The 15,600-nt window shown below is 44.5% G+C and overlaps 1 protein-coding gene across 8 annotated transcripts in view; it reads left to right on the top strand.

Annotated features, from left to right (window-relative positions):
- The window catches only part of dgkg (diacylglycerol kinase, gamma), a 112,266-nt gene that overhangs the window by 74,075 nt on the left and 22,591 nt on the right, over positions 1–15,600 (top strand). For all 8 annotated transcript variants that reach the window (XR_015106009.1, XM_086144789.1, XM_086144787.1 and 5 more), the window contains 2 exons: positions 3,405–3,495; positions 6,222–6,423. Coding sequence is in view for 7 of the 8 variants with exons in the window: in XM_086144789.1 (XP_086000915.1) it covers positions 3,405–3,495; positions 6,222–6,423 (293 nt within the window). In the remaining variant the exon portion in view is untranslated. The remainder of the gene's footprint in view (positions 1–3,404; positions 3,496–6,221; positions 6,424–15,600) is intronic.

Below are 15,600 nucleotides of genomic sequence, written 5' to 3'. Positions count from 1 at the left end.
GTCCATCCGAGAATGACACCTCAGGAGAGCCCAGGAAAGCACAAGTTGCTTCTAATGGACATTTAATTGTGATGTCACTTGTTGCACATGATCACTATGTTTACATCTCACACTTGATCTACCTTTGCATCCTGGTCTATGAACTAATTAATTTGCCAAAGACAATAGGCTTCTGCACTACCTGTTCTTTAAAAATCTTATGCATGCTTACTTGCTTCTTGTTTGTAGATAAAGTCGCTATTACTTGTCTTTCTACGCCGCCGAAAGAAAGGGTCATTGAATGTTAGAACATTTTTGGACTGGAAAGTGTCAGATATCAAGCCCTGCTAGCCTCTGTCCTACTTCCCTAAATTTAGGGGGTTTAGTAAATTTAAATAGGGGAGATGAAAATTACCTATTAATTCACGACAAAACATTGTATTTCCAAAAAAAGTTATATCGAAATCATGACTTCCTGCACACACAGTGACCGACCACTATCTTTTTTCAAAGGCTGTTACACAACAGTGAAAACAACCCTCCCTTTGTTCCCTATTATTCTGCCCGGAGTGTTTTGTTGGTACAACTGTCCAGAAGTTAATTACTCATGAAGTACTATTTTTGGAGAATCTTTTATTTGCGATTACACATTGTTTGGAAGCTACACTTGCCAAAACATTTTGTGAGCTTTGAGTTTAACAACTCTTGACGTTGTAATGAATAAAAAAGTTGGATAAGTCAGGAGTTGTGGCACATTCTGCAAGCTTATGCAAGTGGAAAAAAAATAGATAAATTGATTCAGAAGCTAAACCCACAGCCGAAAATATGCAATAAAAATTATATACACATTACACACACACACACACATACACACACACACACACACACACACACACACACACACACACATACACACACACACACACACACACACTCAAAAACAGTCAAAAATAGACACAAACGTATCAACAGGCCACATGGGTTATAATGGTAGAAAGACATGGAGCCACAAAACAGACACAATAGAAAAACCCTAGTAGCTGATATGAAAGAATTACAGCAGGCAGGGTGGGGGTGAGGAGTGGGTGGGGGCAAGGAGGTCAAAGGTTCACACCTCATATTGGGGATTAGTCTAGATGCTTATCTGTGGGGAAGGGTATCCAGGTGGGAGGGGCACAGAGGGCAGCGTTGGCAGCTCCAAAGATTGAAGCCCTTAAGCTTATCTGAAACTCCTGAGCCATGTTTTTATAACAACATGGATTTACCATCCTCATTATCATTCCCTTTACTATTTATCAGTCTCCCTCACATTTTTTCCTTGGTCTTTGAATTGTTAATTTTTAAAGCGATAAACCATAAGCGGTGAACTTCATTAGTTGTTAACTCCCCTTAATCCATAACCCTCTCCTCACTCCTACAAGCCTCAGAGTTATGCATCATCTGAACAAGAAATATCCACCGAATCACAATATGACTGTTAAATAACTTTTAAATAATTTTATCCGTTGTAATGTGGATAAATTAAAATAAAAACAAAAACAAAAAACAAACAAAGCAATGGAAGTAAAGCCTATGAAAATAGTACCTTTGGCTGTTGAGCCTCTGGCCATAAGAGAGGCAAAATGGGAGGTAATTGCATTTTTTTTACAGGCTGTCTCAAGTGGCAGAGGCATAATGAGGTTAGGCAGCCTGCCTTTTCGAGAATCACCACTGTTCCTAATCGTGATCTCAAATATGGCCATAATCCCCTGATTTGACTGAGGCAGCGCTTTCTAGTGAGGTGTTAAGGCAAATAAAAAAATAAAAAAACTGGGGGGCAGGAAAATAATTAGAAGGTACAAAAACATGTCAGTAAATACGTCTAGCAGCTAATAACTCTAATACTCTCAGGTCTGCTCTATACATAGTGTATTAAATTGCCTCCCGTCTTTAAGGATGAGAAAGTGTTGTGGCAGGATAAGGAGAGATAATGGAGACGAAGACAAGTTCAAACATTATTCCTCAAGAACTTTACCAAACTAACTTGCAATATCTTTTCCCAGAAACGCCCAAGAAGTAAACCATGCCCCCAGCTCACAGTCCTTTAGGTATGAGAGGCACTGCCCCTAGTGTCTGCCCCAGTATAATATCTGGAAATACTGTAAAGGGTCACACTCCCGACCACACTCCTCTCAACACAATCTATCAATCTCTCATCTCCTCTTTATCATGATAATGCATAACCTTGGCTCTGATATACCCGCATTGCCCTGAAATATTTTGTCAATAGCTGTGTTTTCAGTATCAGCAGTGTGTCCACATGCAAGCCATCTATTGTCTGTATGAAACTGATGCAGGGTTTTGCATCTTTTTCGTGTGGTCTTTAAACAACATGACGGATATCGTTCAATGACCTCTTCTTCCAGATTGCCAGTTTATCTCGAACACTCGACGAGCACTTGACATTCAATCCTTTTTGACGTACAACTGTATGTCTAATAGGCAAATTGGAAGTGTTGGTACCATTGCCTTGAACTGGGTCACACATCTATGGCAATACGCTGGTTCTGTTGTCAGCAAATGGCCAGCAGTGGACACTGGATGCTCTTGTTGGTGAGGTTAACCTGCCAGGATATTATTTCCACATTTCTTTCAAAGGAGACATCAAATACCCCTAAACTTGGGCCACATTTACCCTCCCAGGTTTCAATAGGATTACAATATGGTCTCTGTACACTTTTTTGATAAAAGTCTTAGATTTAGTTAATATGAGACCTGTATCCAGTATCCCCCACCTGTTTACAAATTAAAGTCGGACAAAAACAAAAAACATCCACCAGGTCACCTCTAAAAATGGCCTGCCTTCAGGGCTGAAGATAGTTGTTTTTATGACAGACTTGTGTGGTATTTAATGTGAAGCTGGACTTCCTGACAGGCAGACCCAGTCTGTCAGGATGGGAAACAGAACCTCAGCCAGTATCATCATAGTATTTCCCCTAATATTTACCCGGATCCCTTCAAATGTCCACGGCAATGTCTTACAGTGTGTCCCAGCAGACGGGGCAGTTGATGTTTTAACTTGTGGCGTGAGCTCTCTCAAAGCGATAACGCATGCAGTGTTTTGCTGTTAGAGAGGACAAGAGCAGAATGGATGTTTAAAACACTGACTGGGTTAACATCAGTACCCAGTACATTTGCCTACACCGGTTACTCTACATTAATTGCATTGGCGTAGTGTTGATCTCTTTGGTCACATGACCCTTAGTTTTCTGCCAAGATGTCACTTTTTAAAGATCTACTCCAACCATCGGACAGTATGTGTTTCACTTGCACCAGAAAACTTAACAATGACAGGCAGACAGACAATGCATTTCTAAGAGGGAACTTATAACGTGTTAGTTAAAGTCATGTGAATCTCTGTTTTTTGTTTGTTTGTTTTTCCTCAGAATGAAGAACAAGCTCTGGTACTTTGAATTCGGCACGACTGAGACCATATCAGCTACCTGCAAGAAACTCAACGAATGCATAGAGGTCGAGGTCAGCCATGGTCACATTCAGTAGTGTATATTGAAGTGATATGGGTGAAATTGTCACCCACAACTTTGTTTTATGTATAATTTACTTAAGATAGGCCTGATTTCAGTCAGATTACTGAGTGGCCTATAACTTTAATAATAAGATTGTAATAAAACTATTCTGTGCTCTTGTGTCAATGTTGGATCTGGAGGTTCAGCTGTGGCCTGACACCCCTTTTGTAGCCAAATGCCCCAAAACTGCATGCGAGTGGATGAAGGATGGGTCCGTATGCATGGTCAAATTTGTCCTTGGGGATTAAGAGAGCTGTGAGTGGGAGGAAAAAAAGAATAAATAGAAGTAGAGTAAAAGGAGAGATAGTGCAGAAATAAGTTATTGAGTTTAATAAAATGGTGATACTCGATCCGTATTTGTATCTAGACCAGTACTAGACCAGCACTATAATTGACAGTGTTGTAGTGAAATGCTTATTCCTAAAAGCAGAATTGATGAGATACAGCAAAGAGACATGGCATAAACCTTGAGTACAGGCTGCAGTGATTCACAAAACTGGTAAATCCTGAAACACAACATAGTCTATGAGTATAAACATCCCTCTTGGACATAATTTTTTGTATACTTCTACGTTAGGCTTATATGCTGCAGGTTACTGTACAGCTTGAAATGTAATAAAGTGTCATTGTGACACAGACAATCACTTAATACTGCAATATCTGGTCAATCAAATGATGTATGTGTCAGCATTCTGATTTCCACACAAACTCTCCCTCTCTGTGGCTCTGACTTTGAATAGAATACAGCCATTTGGCAGACGCTTTTATCTAAAGCGACTTACAGTTGAGATGCCAGAGATTGAACCCAGCACCTCACGCATGCGAAGCATGAGCTCTACCACTGAGCTACACGTGTCTTCCTGTGAAATCAGTCAATGCAGCCTAATTTCACATGCATAAATTTCCACGTACATATACTAGACATGTGAAGGAAAAATCATTAAATGTCTTGGATAAGTCATCCCCACTGTGGGCCAGAAGAGCAGAATACTAGAGACTTTCAATGCTAACATTGGTTTGGCCCTTAGCCACTTGATGGGAAACACCATAATAACATTTTTAGGCTCTTATAGATTATCAAATGTTATCAGATCAAGTGAATCATATATTCTTCTATCTTGGTCTAAGTGTATGGGGAAACTTGTTTTTGGCTCCAATGACCGATGTCTGTGTCACATTTTGCATTATTACAAGTTCTGAAAATTTGGTCATCTAGGTCTCCTGGTATAAGTTTCTGAATAAATCCATTTGAAGTTCACTTTGTCTCATCCACCATTATTGTATTAAATTTTAAAACATATTGGTTTTTGATTTTGGCCCAAAAATCTTGGCTACAACGTGAAACGCAAAGTCCAAATTAAACCGAAACGGTAGTATAAATCAAGCTTAAAGCAGGAGCGGGGGAAGCACTGTGACGAGAGGTGACCACTGTACATCGCCCTCATGACCTGATTAAAGCTCTTTACAGCACAAAAAGCCTCTTCACACCCTGCCTCCAGCAAGATCCTGAGGGTAATCACGTCATTTCACGTAGACATGCGAGTCATTGTCTGATACAACAATTCGTCCTTGAACCCATACCCAAATAACAATGGCGAGTGCGTTGCCACTGAAACTGTTCTTACTTACGTCCTTAGCCTTCAGAGAGTCGGATATTGACTCAAACCTCCACACCTGAGGTGAAGGAAGGCTCTTTTAAATTGCATGGCTCCAGTTGAAGGCCAAAGAGTGGAAACTAATGATTTGGCAGATAGTCCAACCAGATTACAAAGCCCCAATAGTGCCAGTTCAGTAAGCTCTACTATATCTTATCAGCTCATTCAAACATGCAAGATTCTGGCTATCACCTCAAACAAGACTATTTAAGCAATATAAATCCTGCTGACTGACAGGTGCCTTTTTCAAGCTAGACCATGTTACCCACATATTAGAATGTGTCAGGTTGAAGACCTAGAAGGAAATGTCTCTTTGATGTCATCCCCCCAGGCTTATCAAAAAAGGTGCAGATGTATAATAATTCTTACTTCTTTTGAACATCATCAAAAGGAATTCAGTTGACAATATGGGATCAATAATCATTACCTTTAAATACCTTACCTTATTCCCAGTGTGAACAAAATACTGACATACTCATTCAAGCAAATGAGTCTAAATGACCTAATAAAAAGTTAAAATTTGAATAGTCTATTTTACTGACTGGTATTTCCTGTATCAGTATCAACCCCTTTAACACACCAGTCTGTAAGCAGAAAGTTAGACATTATCTTGGATTGCTATTGGTCTTTTTGACATTTCACTCACAGCAGAAGTAGGTTGAGCTTGCAGTAGCCAGGAGGTGACCTGTAAACCGCTAAATAGACTTAAGTGTCTCCTGTACCATAACTGTGCCTGATATCCAGAGTTTCTTGACTTCCGCTTCGCTATTTTGCTGGAGTCTTTGTTTGTGTCTATACATGACACTCACATTAAAGCCGCTTCTTGTGAATACTGTATAACGTTGAAGAGAAATGATCAAAGAAGATTTGATTTTAAATTTGACCTTCTCAGACATATGCCTTTAGACATAAAGCCCAGCTAAGATTGAACACCAGGTCTCTGACGCACACCTTGAAGGGGCTTGAATATGTTAATCCATAAAGTGTTGCCAATTTGTTCCCTCTCTTCTTTTACCTTTAGTGTGATGGGATCATCTTGGATCTCAGTAGCACCTCCTTGGAGGGTATTGCTGTACTCAACATTCCCAGTATGCATGGTGGATCAAACCTCTGGGGCAAGACTAAGAAGAGAAGGAATTACAGCCGCATGAGCAAGAAGGTCCCTGACCGGATGCCAGCCAGTACTGTCACAGACCCAAAAGACCTTGAGTTCTGTATACAGGGTAAGTCAAATGGACAATCTAAATAGTCACAGAAAGAGCTTCTGATGCTCTTTTCACCTCTTTTACTTTTCTTCTGACCTCTGGATATTTGATATGCCCAAAACTCAGGCTTTTTTATGCCAGAAATTTTCATTTTGCCATCTGCCCTCAGGCCAGCCAACACCTTGAAACACTGACCTGTTCATCATTAATGTTGCCATTCAAACCTCCAACTATCTAAATCTATTTATTTGGTTGGGACAGTGCATGTTAATGAACACACATGAGACAAGGATGTAAACAAACCACTCCGGGTTGTAGCCATGGGCTAATTTGCATCCGTTGTCTCACAGTTGCACTCACAAACACACTCTCATTCACCCTGTACATGTTTTTAGTGGTAGGGGAAACCAGAGTACCCGGAGGAAACCTACACAGACAAGGGGATACCATGCAAACTCCACACAGAAAGGCCCCATCAGGCCCGGGAATCGAACCCGGGACCTTCTAGCTGTGAAGCACAAGCACTAACCGCTGCGCTAGTCCCAAAAATGTTCAATGTTCAAAATGTTCAAAAATGGCCTGCTCTTGTATACATACAGTATACAGAATCCTCCCATGCTGCCAAGCTGATTCATGGAGTGTGGAGTATAATTGTAAGGGGCGTAACAGGGCAGGAACTCCACTGTCATTCTAAAGTATCACAATATGAACCAGGAAGGAGAGAAAAGGACTGAGATATCTGATTGAGTAAAATACTTTCTCAATGTTTCATGGCTGACCAACTGCTGACTCTGAGTTTTGCTCTTCTGTTTGTTAAATATGTTTTGGATATTGTACTGTCAATACAACTAAGTCTAGAGCTGATATACAGTCAAGCCCCTTGAAATGTTTTTCCAGTTGTTTCAACAAATGGTTAATTTTTCCCCATTTGTGTTCCTCTCAAATGTTGTTCTGTTTTTTTTTACATCAGAAGGGAGCCAAATTGGTCTTATCACTATGACTTCTCCTCCCTGTTAATGACAATATTAAATTCTAAATACATGGTTTATAATACTATACTATAATATGTACTATACTATACTACTATACTGGTTCTAAATTCTAAATAAATGGTTTAAAGTGTCTTTAAAGTGTTTTAATCAACAGACAAACAGCAGCAACTTAGGCAGAAGTGTAATTCATTCTCAGTAAGAGAGAATACATTAATGAGATTCATTCCATTGATCTTAAGATCTTAAGTAAACAGTAAGGTGACAGAAACACAATTGACCACCGCTCTTTCCCCCCATCTGCCAAAGATCAACACTTGTTCAATGAAGGGAACTGTAAGAGCCTCGAGCATTCATTCGAGACATACGGGGTCTGTTGGAAAGACATTCTCATAACAGCAGCTAGGAGAAAGTTGGATAGAATAAAACATTGAAAAAAATCTTGGGGAAGCTGTTTTTATCCAAAACACCTTAACCCTCATATTATGTTAAGGGTCAATTTGACCCATTGGGTCAATGGGTGAAATGGGTCAAATTGACCCTTAACATAATATGAGGGTTAAATATAAAGCAAGGTTTTTTTCAAATTCAAGCCGCATGTCTCTGTTAGAATCATAACCAGAATCTTTATTTGTCCCCAGGGGCAATTGGGGGCCTCAAGGGGTAGCAGCATCAACTTATGAACATCATTAAATGAATGGGTGAATATCTATATAATATAGGTATAATACATACTGTGCAAATTGTACCATTGTAAGAGACTGTGTAAGTAAGCCGCGCTCTGCATTTCTATAATGAATATATCTTTAGCGGCTTGACACTCCGGGAGGTGGGGGCTGATGAGGGGTTTGCAGAGTTGCTGGGAATTGAGGAGTTAGACAACTCTGGGAACAAAGGTTACCCTTCTCTGGGTTTTGCAGGCGGGGCAAGGGAGTCTGCAACTTGAGGGTAGCCACTTGAAGGCAGAGTGTAAGATGATTCAAGATTCAAGAGTTAATCGTGTCTTTCTACATTTCACTCCTGTACCCCTCTCCGGAGGGAAGGAGTGTGTACAGTCCATGTTGGGGTTGGGCATGGTCCTTGGTGATGGAGGCAGCTATTCTGTGGACTCTGTGGTGGCAGATGCTCTGCAGAAAAGACAATGGGGTTCTTGTGATCGTCTCTGCTGTCTTTACCACTCACTGCAAGTGTCTCCGGTCCAGAGCAGTGGTGCTGCCGTACCACACAGTGATGCAGCTGGTCAGGATGCTCTCAACAATGCAGCTGTAGAAGTTACTGAGAATCGAGGGTGACATGCCAAACCTCCTCAGCCTGCTCAGAAAGTACAGCCACTGTTGAGCCCTCCTGGCTGTCTGTGTGGTGTCGAGAGACCAGGTGAAGTCCTCGGTTATGTGAACACTCAGATATTTGAAACTAGTCACCCTGTAAACCTCAAGATGTTGGAGGAAAAGTGGCTAATGAGGTTTCCTTTCCTTCCTCATGTCCACTATCATCTCCTTGGTCTTGTCCGTGTTGAGGGTGAGGTTGTTGTCCTCACACCACTTCACCAGGCTGGCCACCTCCATCCTGTAGGCCGTTTCATCTGTGCGGGTGATGTGTCCTACCACTGTGGTGTCGTCTGTGAATTTTAGGATGATGTTGTCCTCATGGGAGGCGACACAGTCGTGGTTGAACAGGGTGTAGAGGATGGGGCGAAAGACACATCCCTGAGGAGTGCCCGTGTTCATGATGATACTGGCTGAGGTTCTGTTTCCCATCCTGACAGACTGGGTCTGCCTGTCAGGAAGTCCAGAAGCCAGTCACAGAGGGTGGGGTGCAGACCAAGGGTGGATAATTTGTGTGTCAGTTTGAGGGGTATGACTGTGTTGAATGTGAGGCTGTAGTCCATAAGGATTATCCTGATGTAGAGGTCTTTGTTTTCTAGGTGGGAGAGGGATAGTGAAGGGTCGCGGCTATTGTGTCTGAGGTGGGCCTGTTGGGCCGGTATGCATATTGCAGAGGGTCTAGAGTTTCCAGGATGTCGTTCTGAATGTAGGCTAGGATCGCTCTCTCAAAGCACTTCATGATGATCAGAGTGAGTGCTACTGGCCTGTAGTCATTCAGGCAGGTGGGTGGGCTCCTATTGGGGAGGGAGACAATGGCTGTGTTCTTGAAGCAGGTGGGGAAAGTAGTCTGGCTGAGGGAGACATTGAAGATGGCGGTGAGAACATCAGCCAGCTCATTGGCACAAGCTCTGAGGGCCCACCCTGGGATGTTGTCCGGGCCGGCTGCCTTGTGGGACTTGATCCTTCTCAGTGCTCAGCGTACCTGGTCTGATGATACTGCTGGGAGGGAGAAGTGAGAGGGTGGTCGCAGGTCTAATTGTGTGTATGTGATTCACCTCTGTGTTGTGGTTGGGGTTTTCAAAGCGGCTGTAGAGGATGTTGAGGTTGTCCGGCAGGCCGTCTGTGGAGATGCCGATGCTTGTGGTGGACTTGTAGTCTGTGATGTGCTGCAGGCCTTGCCACATCTGCTCAGGGCCAGCAGTGGAATAGAAGCCATCCAGCTCCTCTCTGTACCGCCTCATGGCTGTTCTGATGGCCTTTTTCAGTCAGTACTTAGCAGCTCTGTACTCTGTCTCATTGCCAGACCTAAACACATGAGAGCAGGCATGCAGCATGTGGCGTACCTGACTGTTCAGTCAAGGCTTCTGGTTGGGGAATTACCTGATTCATATGATGGGCACGATGTCAACACATGCGCTGATGTACCCAGTCACATACTCAGTGTACACTTGTACACTGACAGAAGAGTCCTCCTGAGTGGCTGCGGCTTTGAACACATCCGAGTCGGTTGTGGCGAAACAGTCCTGCAGGATTTCTCTGGGACAGCATTTGTCTGTTTTAGTCTCTGTCTGTACGCGGGTAACAGAAAAAGAGATTTCATCTGACTGTCCAAAGTGGCCATGGGGTGAGGCCCTATGCATGCCACGGATGTTACTGTATATGTGGTCCAGGGTTTTTTTGCCTCCACATATTGGTAGTACGTAAGCTGCACTGGTTGAAGTCACCAGTTGTGATCATAATGGCATCAGGGTGCATTGTCTGCAATGCACTGATGACTTCACTTAGCTTGCCCAGCGCTGCTGTGGAGTAAGCCCGCAATGGGATGTAAACAGCAGCTAAAAACAGGGCAGTGAATTCCCACTGCAGATAATTGGGATGCCATTTAAGCAGCAAAAAACTCCACATCTGGCGAACACAGCTTGCTTACAGTCAACAAGTCACCACACTATGGGTTGTTCACGATCACACACATACCTCCCCCTCTACCCTTACTGGAGGCTGCGGTCCGGTCCCTTTGGTGTATGGAGAGGGTCTTCAGCTGAACGGTGGACTACGTAACTTTGTACGAGAGCCAAGTCTCAGTGAAGATCAGGACGCAGCATCCCACATTTCCTGATGATCCCCTCAGTGTTGGAGGAGAACTTCAGGAGTTTGTCAAGGGCAGTGTCCCGATATCTAATATCTATACTCCTTCACCATTTCTACTGGCTCCCCTCGTATGGTGGTTGTGATTGCCTCTGCCAGATGCCTCTGCCTACTGGAGAACATGATGAGTATTTCCTTAGTATTGCTCGTATTCAGCTTCAGGCAGGAGGCTTGGCACCAGAGTGCAAAGTCTGGAGGGCTGAAGCATGGTGGAGTGAAGGAGCAGACAATAGGGACAGGAGGACAATGTCGTCAGCAAACTTTACTAGGTTCAATACTGTATCTGTACTCTACTGTTCAATACAGCCTCAATATTGTCCTTACTGTTTAACCATGTTTCTGTAGAATATATGTTTCTTTAGGCCACTACCCCCCCCCCCCCTCAGGGAGGTGGGTAGTGGGTAGTGGGAATGGGTAGTAGGAATGGGAAGTTGGTGAATCCTGCCGTGGGGTGCATAGAATCTCTTCCAGGAGCTCGAGAACTGCAGCGTTGTTAGAATGGTGGAACAGCTCTAGCAGCCATTTCCTGGAGTATGCAATCTTCTGTTCACTTGACATATTACGGTGGAGCGGTAGCAGAGATCCAGGTGGGTACCGGAGATCCAGGCAGGATAGGGTAGATGGGGCCGGGAAATTGCTGCATATTCCATAGTATACGGGTTGAGCTGATAATGCGAGTCGCATTAGTCGGTGGTTGCGTTAGCTTGGGTGGCTAGTGAAGTCTTTGTTTTGGTTAGCTCATTGTTAGTCCATCAGAGAAGAATATCTATTGCGGTAGGATGTAAGGGAGGTGTTATGGAGGATATTGTAGAGTTTTAGTCAGGGAAACACCCCTGTGACGATAAAACATCTGTTTAATGAGCAATAGCTGTTGGCGGCACTGGCCAGTGTCTCCCCGAGCCAGCATCAGGGGGGCAAGGGGCATACAAGATGAAGTCTATACAAGATGTAGTCTACCTGCGTGCTCCTACCTCCTACCTCTCATAAGTTACCCTATGTACCTGTTTTTTCTGGAAAAGTGTTCTCCGCAGCCATTTCCATCCTTTTTGCAAAATCCACCACCATCTGGCTCTCTGCATTCCTATCCTGTATACCAAATCTGCCCGTCCCTTCTTCACCCCCTCTATTGCCTTCACTAACATTTCCATTGAAGTCTGCACCAATTACTACTCTCTCATCTGTAGGGATATTCTGCATCACTTCACCTAACTCATTTTAGAACTTCCCCTCCTCTCATTCACATCCCACCTGTGGGGCATAGCCACTAAACACATTGAGCATCACACCTTCAAGTTCCAGTTGCAGACTCATAAGTCTATCTGACATTTTTTTTCACCTCCAGAACGTTCCCAACAAACTCCTCCTTCAAGATTACTCCTACTCCATTTCTTTTATCAGTACCATGATAGCAGAACTTAGAGCCTGCTCCTAAGCTTCTAGCTTTACTACCTTTCCACGTGGTCTCCTGGACACACAGTATATCCACCTTCCTTCTCTGCATCATGTCGACCAACTTTTCCTGTCATAATCCCATTATTCAAAGTTCCTACTCTCAGTCCCAGACTCTTGCCATTCCTCCTCTCTCTCTGCTTCCGAACACACCATCCTCCTTACCTTCTTTGACCTATAGTAGCCCAGTTTCCATTGGTTCCCTGTAGGTCATTGGTACGAAGGGCGGTTGTTGTTGACTCAGGCCTTGACCGAGCTGGTATGAGCTGGTATTATGGTTTTGGCAAAAGTTTTCGCAAGTTTGGTTTTGGCAAAAGTTTTACACCGGATGCCCTTCCTGACGCCCTTCCCTTTCCCGTGCCCCCCCAAGGCTGGCTCGGGGAGACACCGGCCAGTGTCTCCCTGAGCCAGTCCCAAGCCCAGATAAATGCAGAGGGTTACTACAGGAAGGGCATCTGGTGTAAAACTTAAATCAAAACATAGCTTGCGAATCAACCATAATAACCAGATCATACTGGATCGGTCAACAGCCATTGGTACCGATGACCTACAGGGAACTTCTTGTATAGACTAAGTTGTCACGAGGCGCGGGGACGGACTTGGGCAGGGAACCACACCTCAGAGCAGGAATCTGGATCAAACGCGCTTTATTGCGTTGAAACGGCAGGTAGGGTGCCACTGGTAAGCCCCTGGCCCCGAGACAGAGTTGCACAGGGCTGGGTCTCGCCAGGACGGGTTGCAGACAGGGTGGGTTGCAGGCGGGACGGGTGGCAGGCGGGACGGGCCCCAGGCAGGGTGGCAGGCAGGACGGGTTGCAGGCAGGACGGGTGGCAGGCAGGACGGGCCCCAGGCAGGGTGGCAGACAGGACGGGTTGCAGGCAGGATGGGTTGCAGGCAGGACGGGGTCTTGGACAGGGTCAGATGTTACACCAGCCGACTGGGTCCGGTCGTAACGGGGTAGGGGTCAACAGGTTACACCAGCCGACTGGGTCCGGTCGTAACGTGGTAGGGGTCAGAGGTTACACCGGCCGACTGGGTCCGGTCGTAATGAGGTAGGGGTCAGAGGTTACACCGGCCGACTGGGTCTGGTCGTAACGGGGTAGGGGTCAGAGGTTACACCGGCTGACTGGGTCCGGTCGTAACGGGGTTGGGGTCCAGTCATGGCAAGATTGGGGTCCGGTCGTGGCAAGATTGGGGTCCGGTCGTGGCAATGCTCCGCAGTGGTCTGAGAGCCACAATCCCCTGGCGCCGATTACAAATTGGGATCAGGTGTGATACCCTGACATAAGTAACCTGAAAGAGCTCAGTGACTGCAAAGAAGTTGTAGGTGACAGTGTAGCCAGACGGCATAGGATGCTGGTTTGTAGGATGACTCTGCTGACAAGAAACATCAAAAGGACAAATGCAGAGCAGAGGACAAAGTGGTGGAAGCTGACAAGGGAGGAGTGTTGTCTGGTTTTCAGGGAGGACTTGAGAAAGGCTCTGGGTGGTCAGGGTGAGCTTCCAGATGATTGGACAACAGCTAGTGTTACCAAGGAGACAGGTAGGAGAGCACTTGGTGAGTCATCTGGAAGGAGAGTAGATAAAGAGACTTTGTGGTAGAATGAGGAAGAGCAGGACGATATACAGAGAAAATAGTTAGCAAAGAAGTGGAACACCAAGAGGACTGAAGAGAACAGACAGGAGTACAGGGAGCTACAACGTAAGGTTAAGATAGAGGTAGCAAAGGAAAAACAATGAGCGGTAGATGACCTATGTGCTCGGTTTGACAGTAAGGAGGAAGAGAATGATCCATACAGATTGGCGAAACAGAGACATAACGATGGGAAGGATGACAACAGGTCCGGGTGATTAAGGATAGAGAGGGAAATATATTGATGGATGGTAGAAGAGTGATGGGAAGCTGGAAAGAGTACTTTGAAGAGCTGATTAGTGTGGAAAATGACAGCGAGGCAAGGGTAGATGAGGTAGCTATTGTAGACCACAAAGTAGCAGGGATGAGTAAAAGTGAAGTCAGTAAGGCACTGAAGAGGATGAGGATTGGAAAGGCAGTTGGTCCTGATGATAAACCTGTGGAAGTGTCTAGGAGAGGCAGCAGTAGAGTTTCTGATTTGGTTATTCAACCGGATCTTAGAGAGTGATAAGATGCCTGAAGAATGGAGATGAAGTGTGATGGTGTTTATTTTTAAAAATAGGGGGGTTATGCAGAATTGCGGCAACTATAGAGGGATAAAGTTGATGAGCCATACAATGAAATAATGAGAAAGAATAGGGGAAAATAGACTGAGCAGCAGTCAGTATTTGTGAACATCAGTATGGCTTCATGCAAAAGTACTAGATTCAGTATTTGTGATGAGAATGCTAATAGAAAAGTACAGAGAAGGCCAGAGGGAGCTGCATTGTGTTTTTGTAGACCTAAAAAAGTTGACAGGGTGCCAAGAGCGGAACACTGGTATTGTATGAGGAAATCTGGAGTGGTAGAGAAGTGTATTAGACTGGTGCAGGACATGTCTGCTAGCTGAGAGACAGTGGTGTGGCTTGCTGTAGGGGTAACAGAAGTTCAAAGTGGAGTTGGGAATCCATTAGGGATCAGCTCTGAGCCCCTTCTTGTTTGCTGTGGTGAAAGACAGATGACAGATGAGGTTAGACAGGAATCTCCATGGACCATGATGTTTGCAGATGGCATTATGATCTGTAGTGAGAGCAGAGAACAGGTTGAGGAAAATCTAGAGAGGTGGAGGTATGCTCTGGAAAGGAGGGGAATGAAAGAAGGTCAGGGGTACTATGTGATAGAAGACGGACAGAATGAAAGCACAGATGTACAAGACAGTGGTGAGACCAGTGATTTTCTCTGGACTAGAAACAGTTACAGTGACCAAAAGACGGGAGGCAGAGCTAGAGGTCGCAGAGATGACGATGTCGAGGCTCTCTTTTGGAGTGATGAAGATGGATAGGATCAGGAATGAGTCTATCAGAGGAACAGCAAATGTTAGATGTTTTGGAGAGAAAGTCAGAGAAGCCAGACTGAGATGGTTTGGTCATGCACAGAGACAGATGCTGGAATTGGAGCTACCAGGCAAGAGATCTCGGGGAAGACCAAAGAGAAGATTTATGGACGTAGTGAGATAAGATATGAAGGTAGTTGGTTTGAGAGAGAAGGTTACAGAGAATAGGGTTTGATGGAGAAATTTAATTTGCTGTGGCAATCCAAGAAGAAGAAGAAGCAGCTTTGGTTGGCCACAGCCATGCCACACAAGCCTGTAATACAAATAACTGTTCCTGCTCAA

The sequence above is a fragment of the Fistularia commersonii genome, chromosome 4 (assembly GCF_037954325.1).
Source record: "Fistularia commersonii isolate RoL2024-O1a breed Wild chromosome 4, RoL_Fcom_v1.0, whole genome shotgun sequence".
Taxonomy (NCBI): domain Eukaryota; kingdom Metazoa; phylum Chordata; class Actinopteri; order Syngnathiformes; family Fistulariidae; genus Fistularia; species Fistularia commersonii.
The sequence above is the reverse complement of the archived record's forward strand: the minus strand, read 5'-3'. Positions and strand labels throughout refer to the sequence as shown.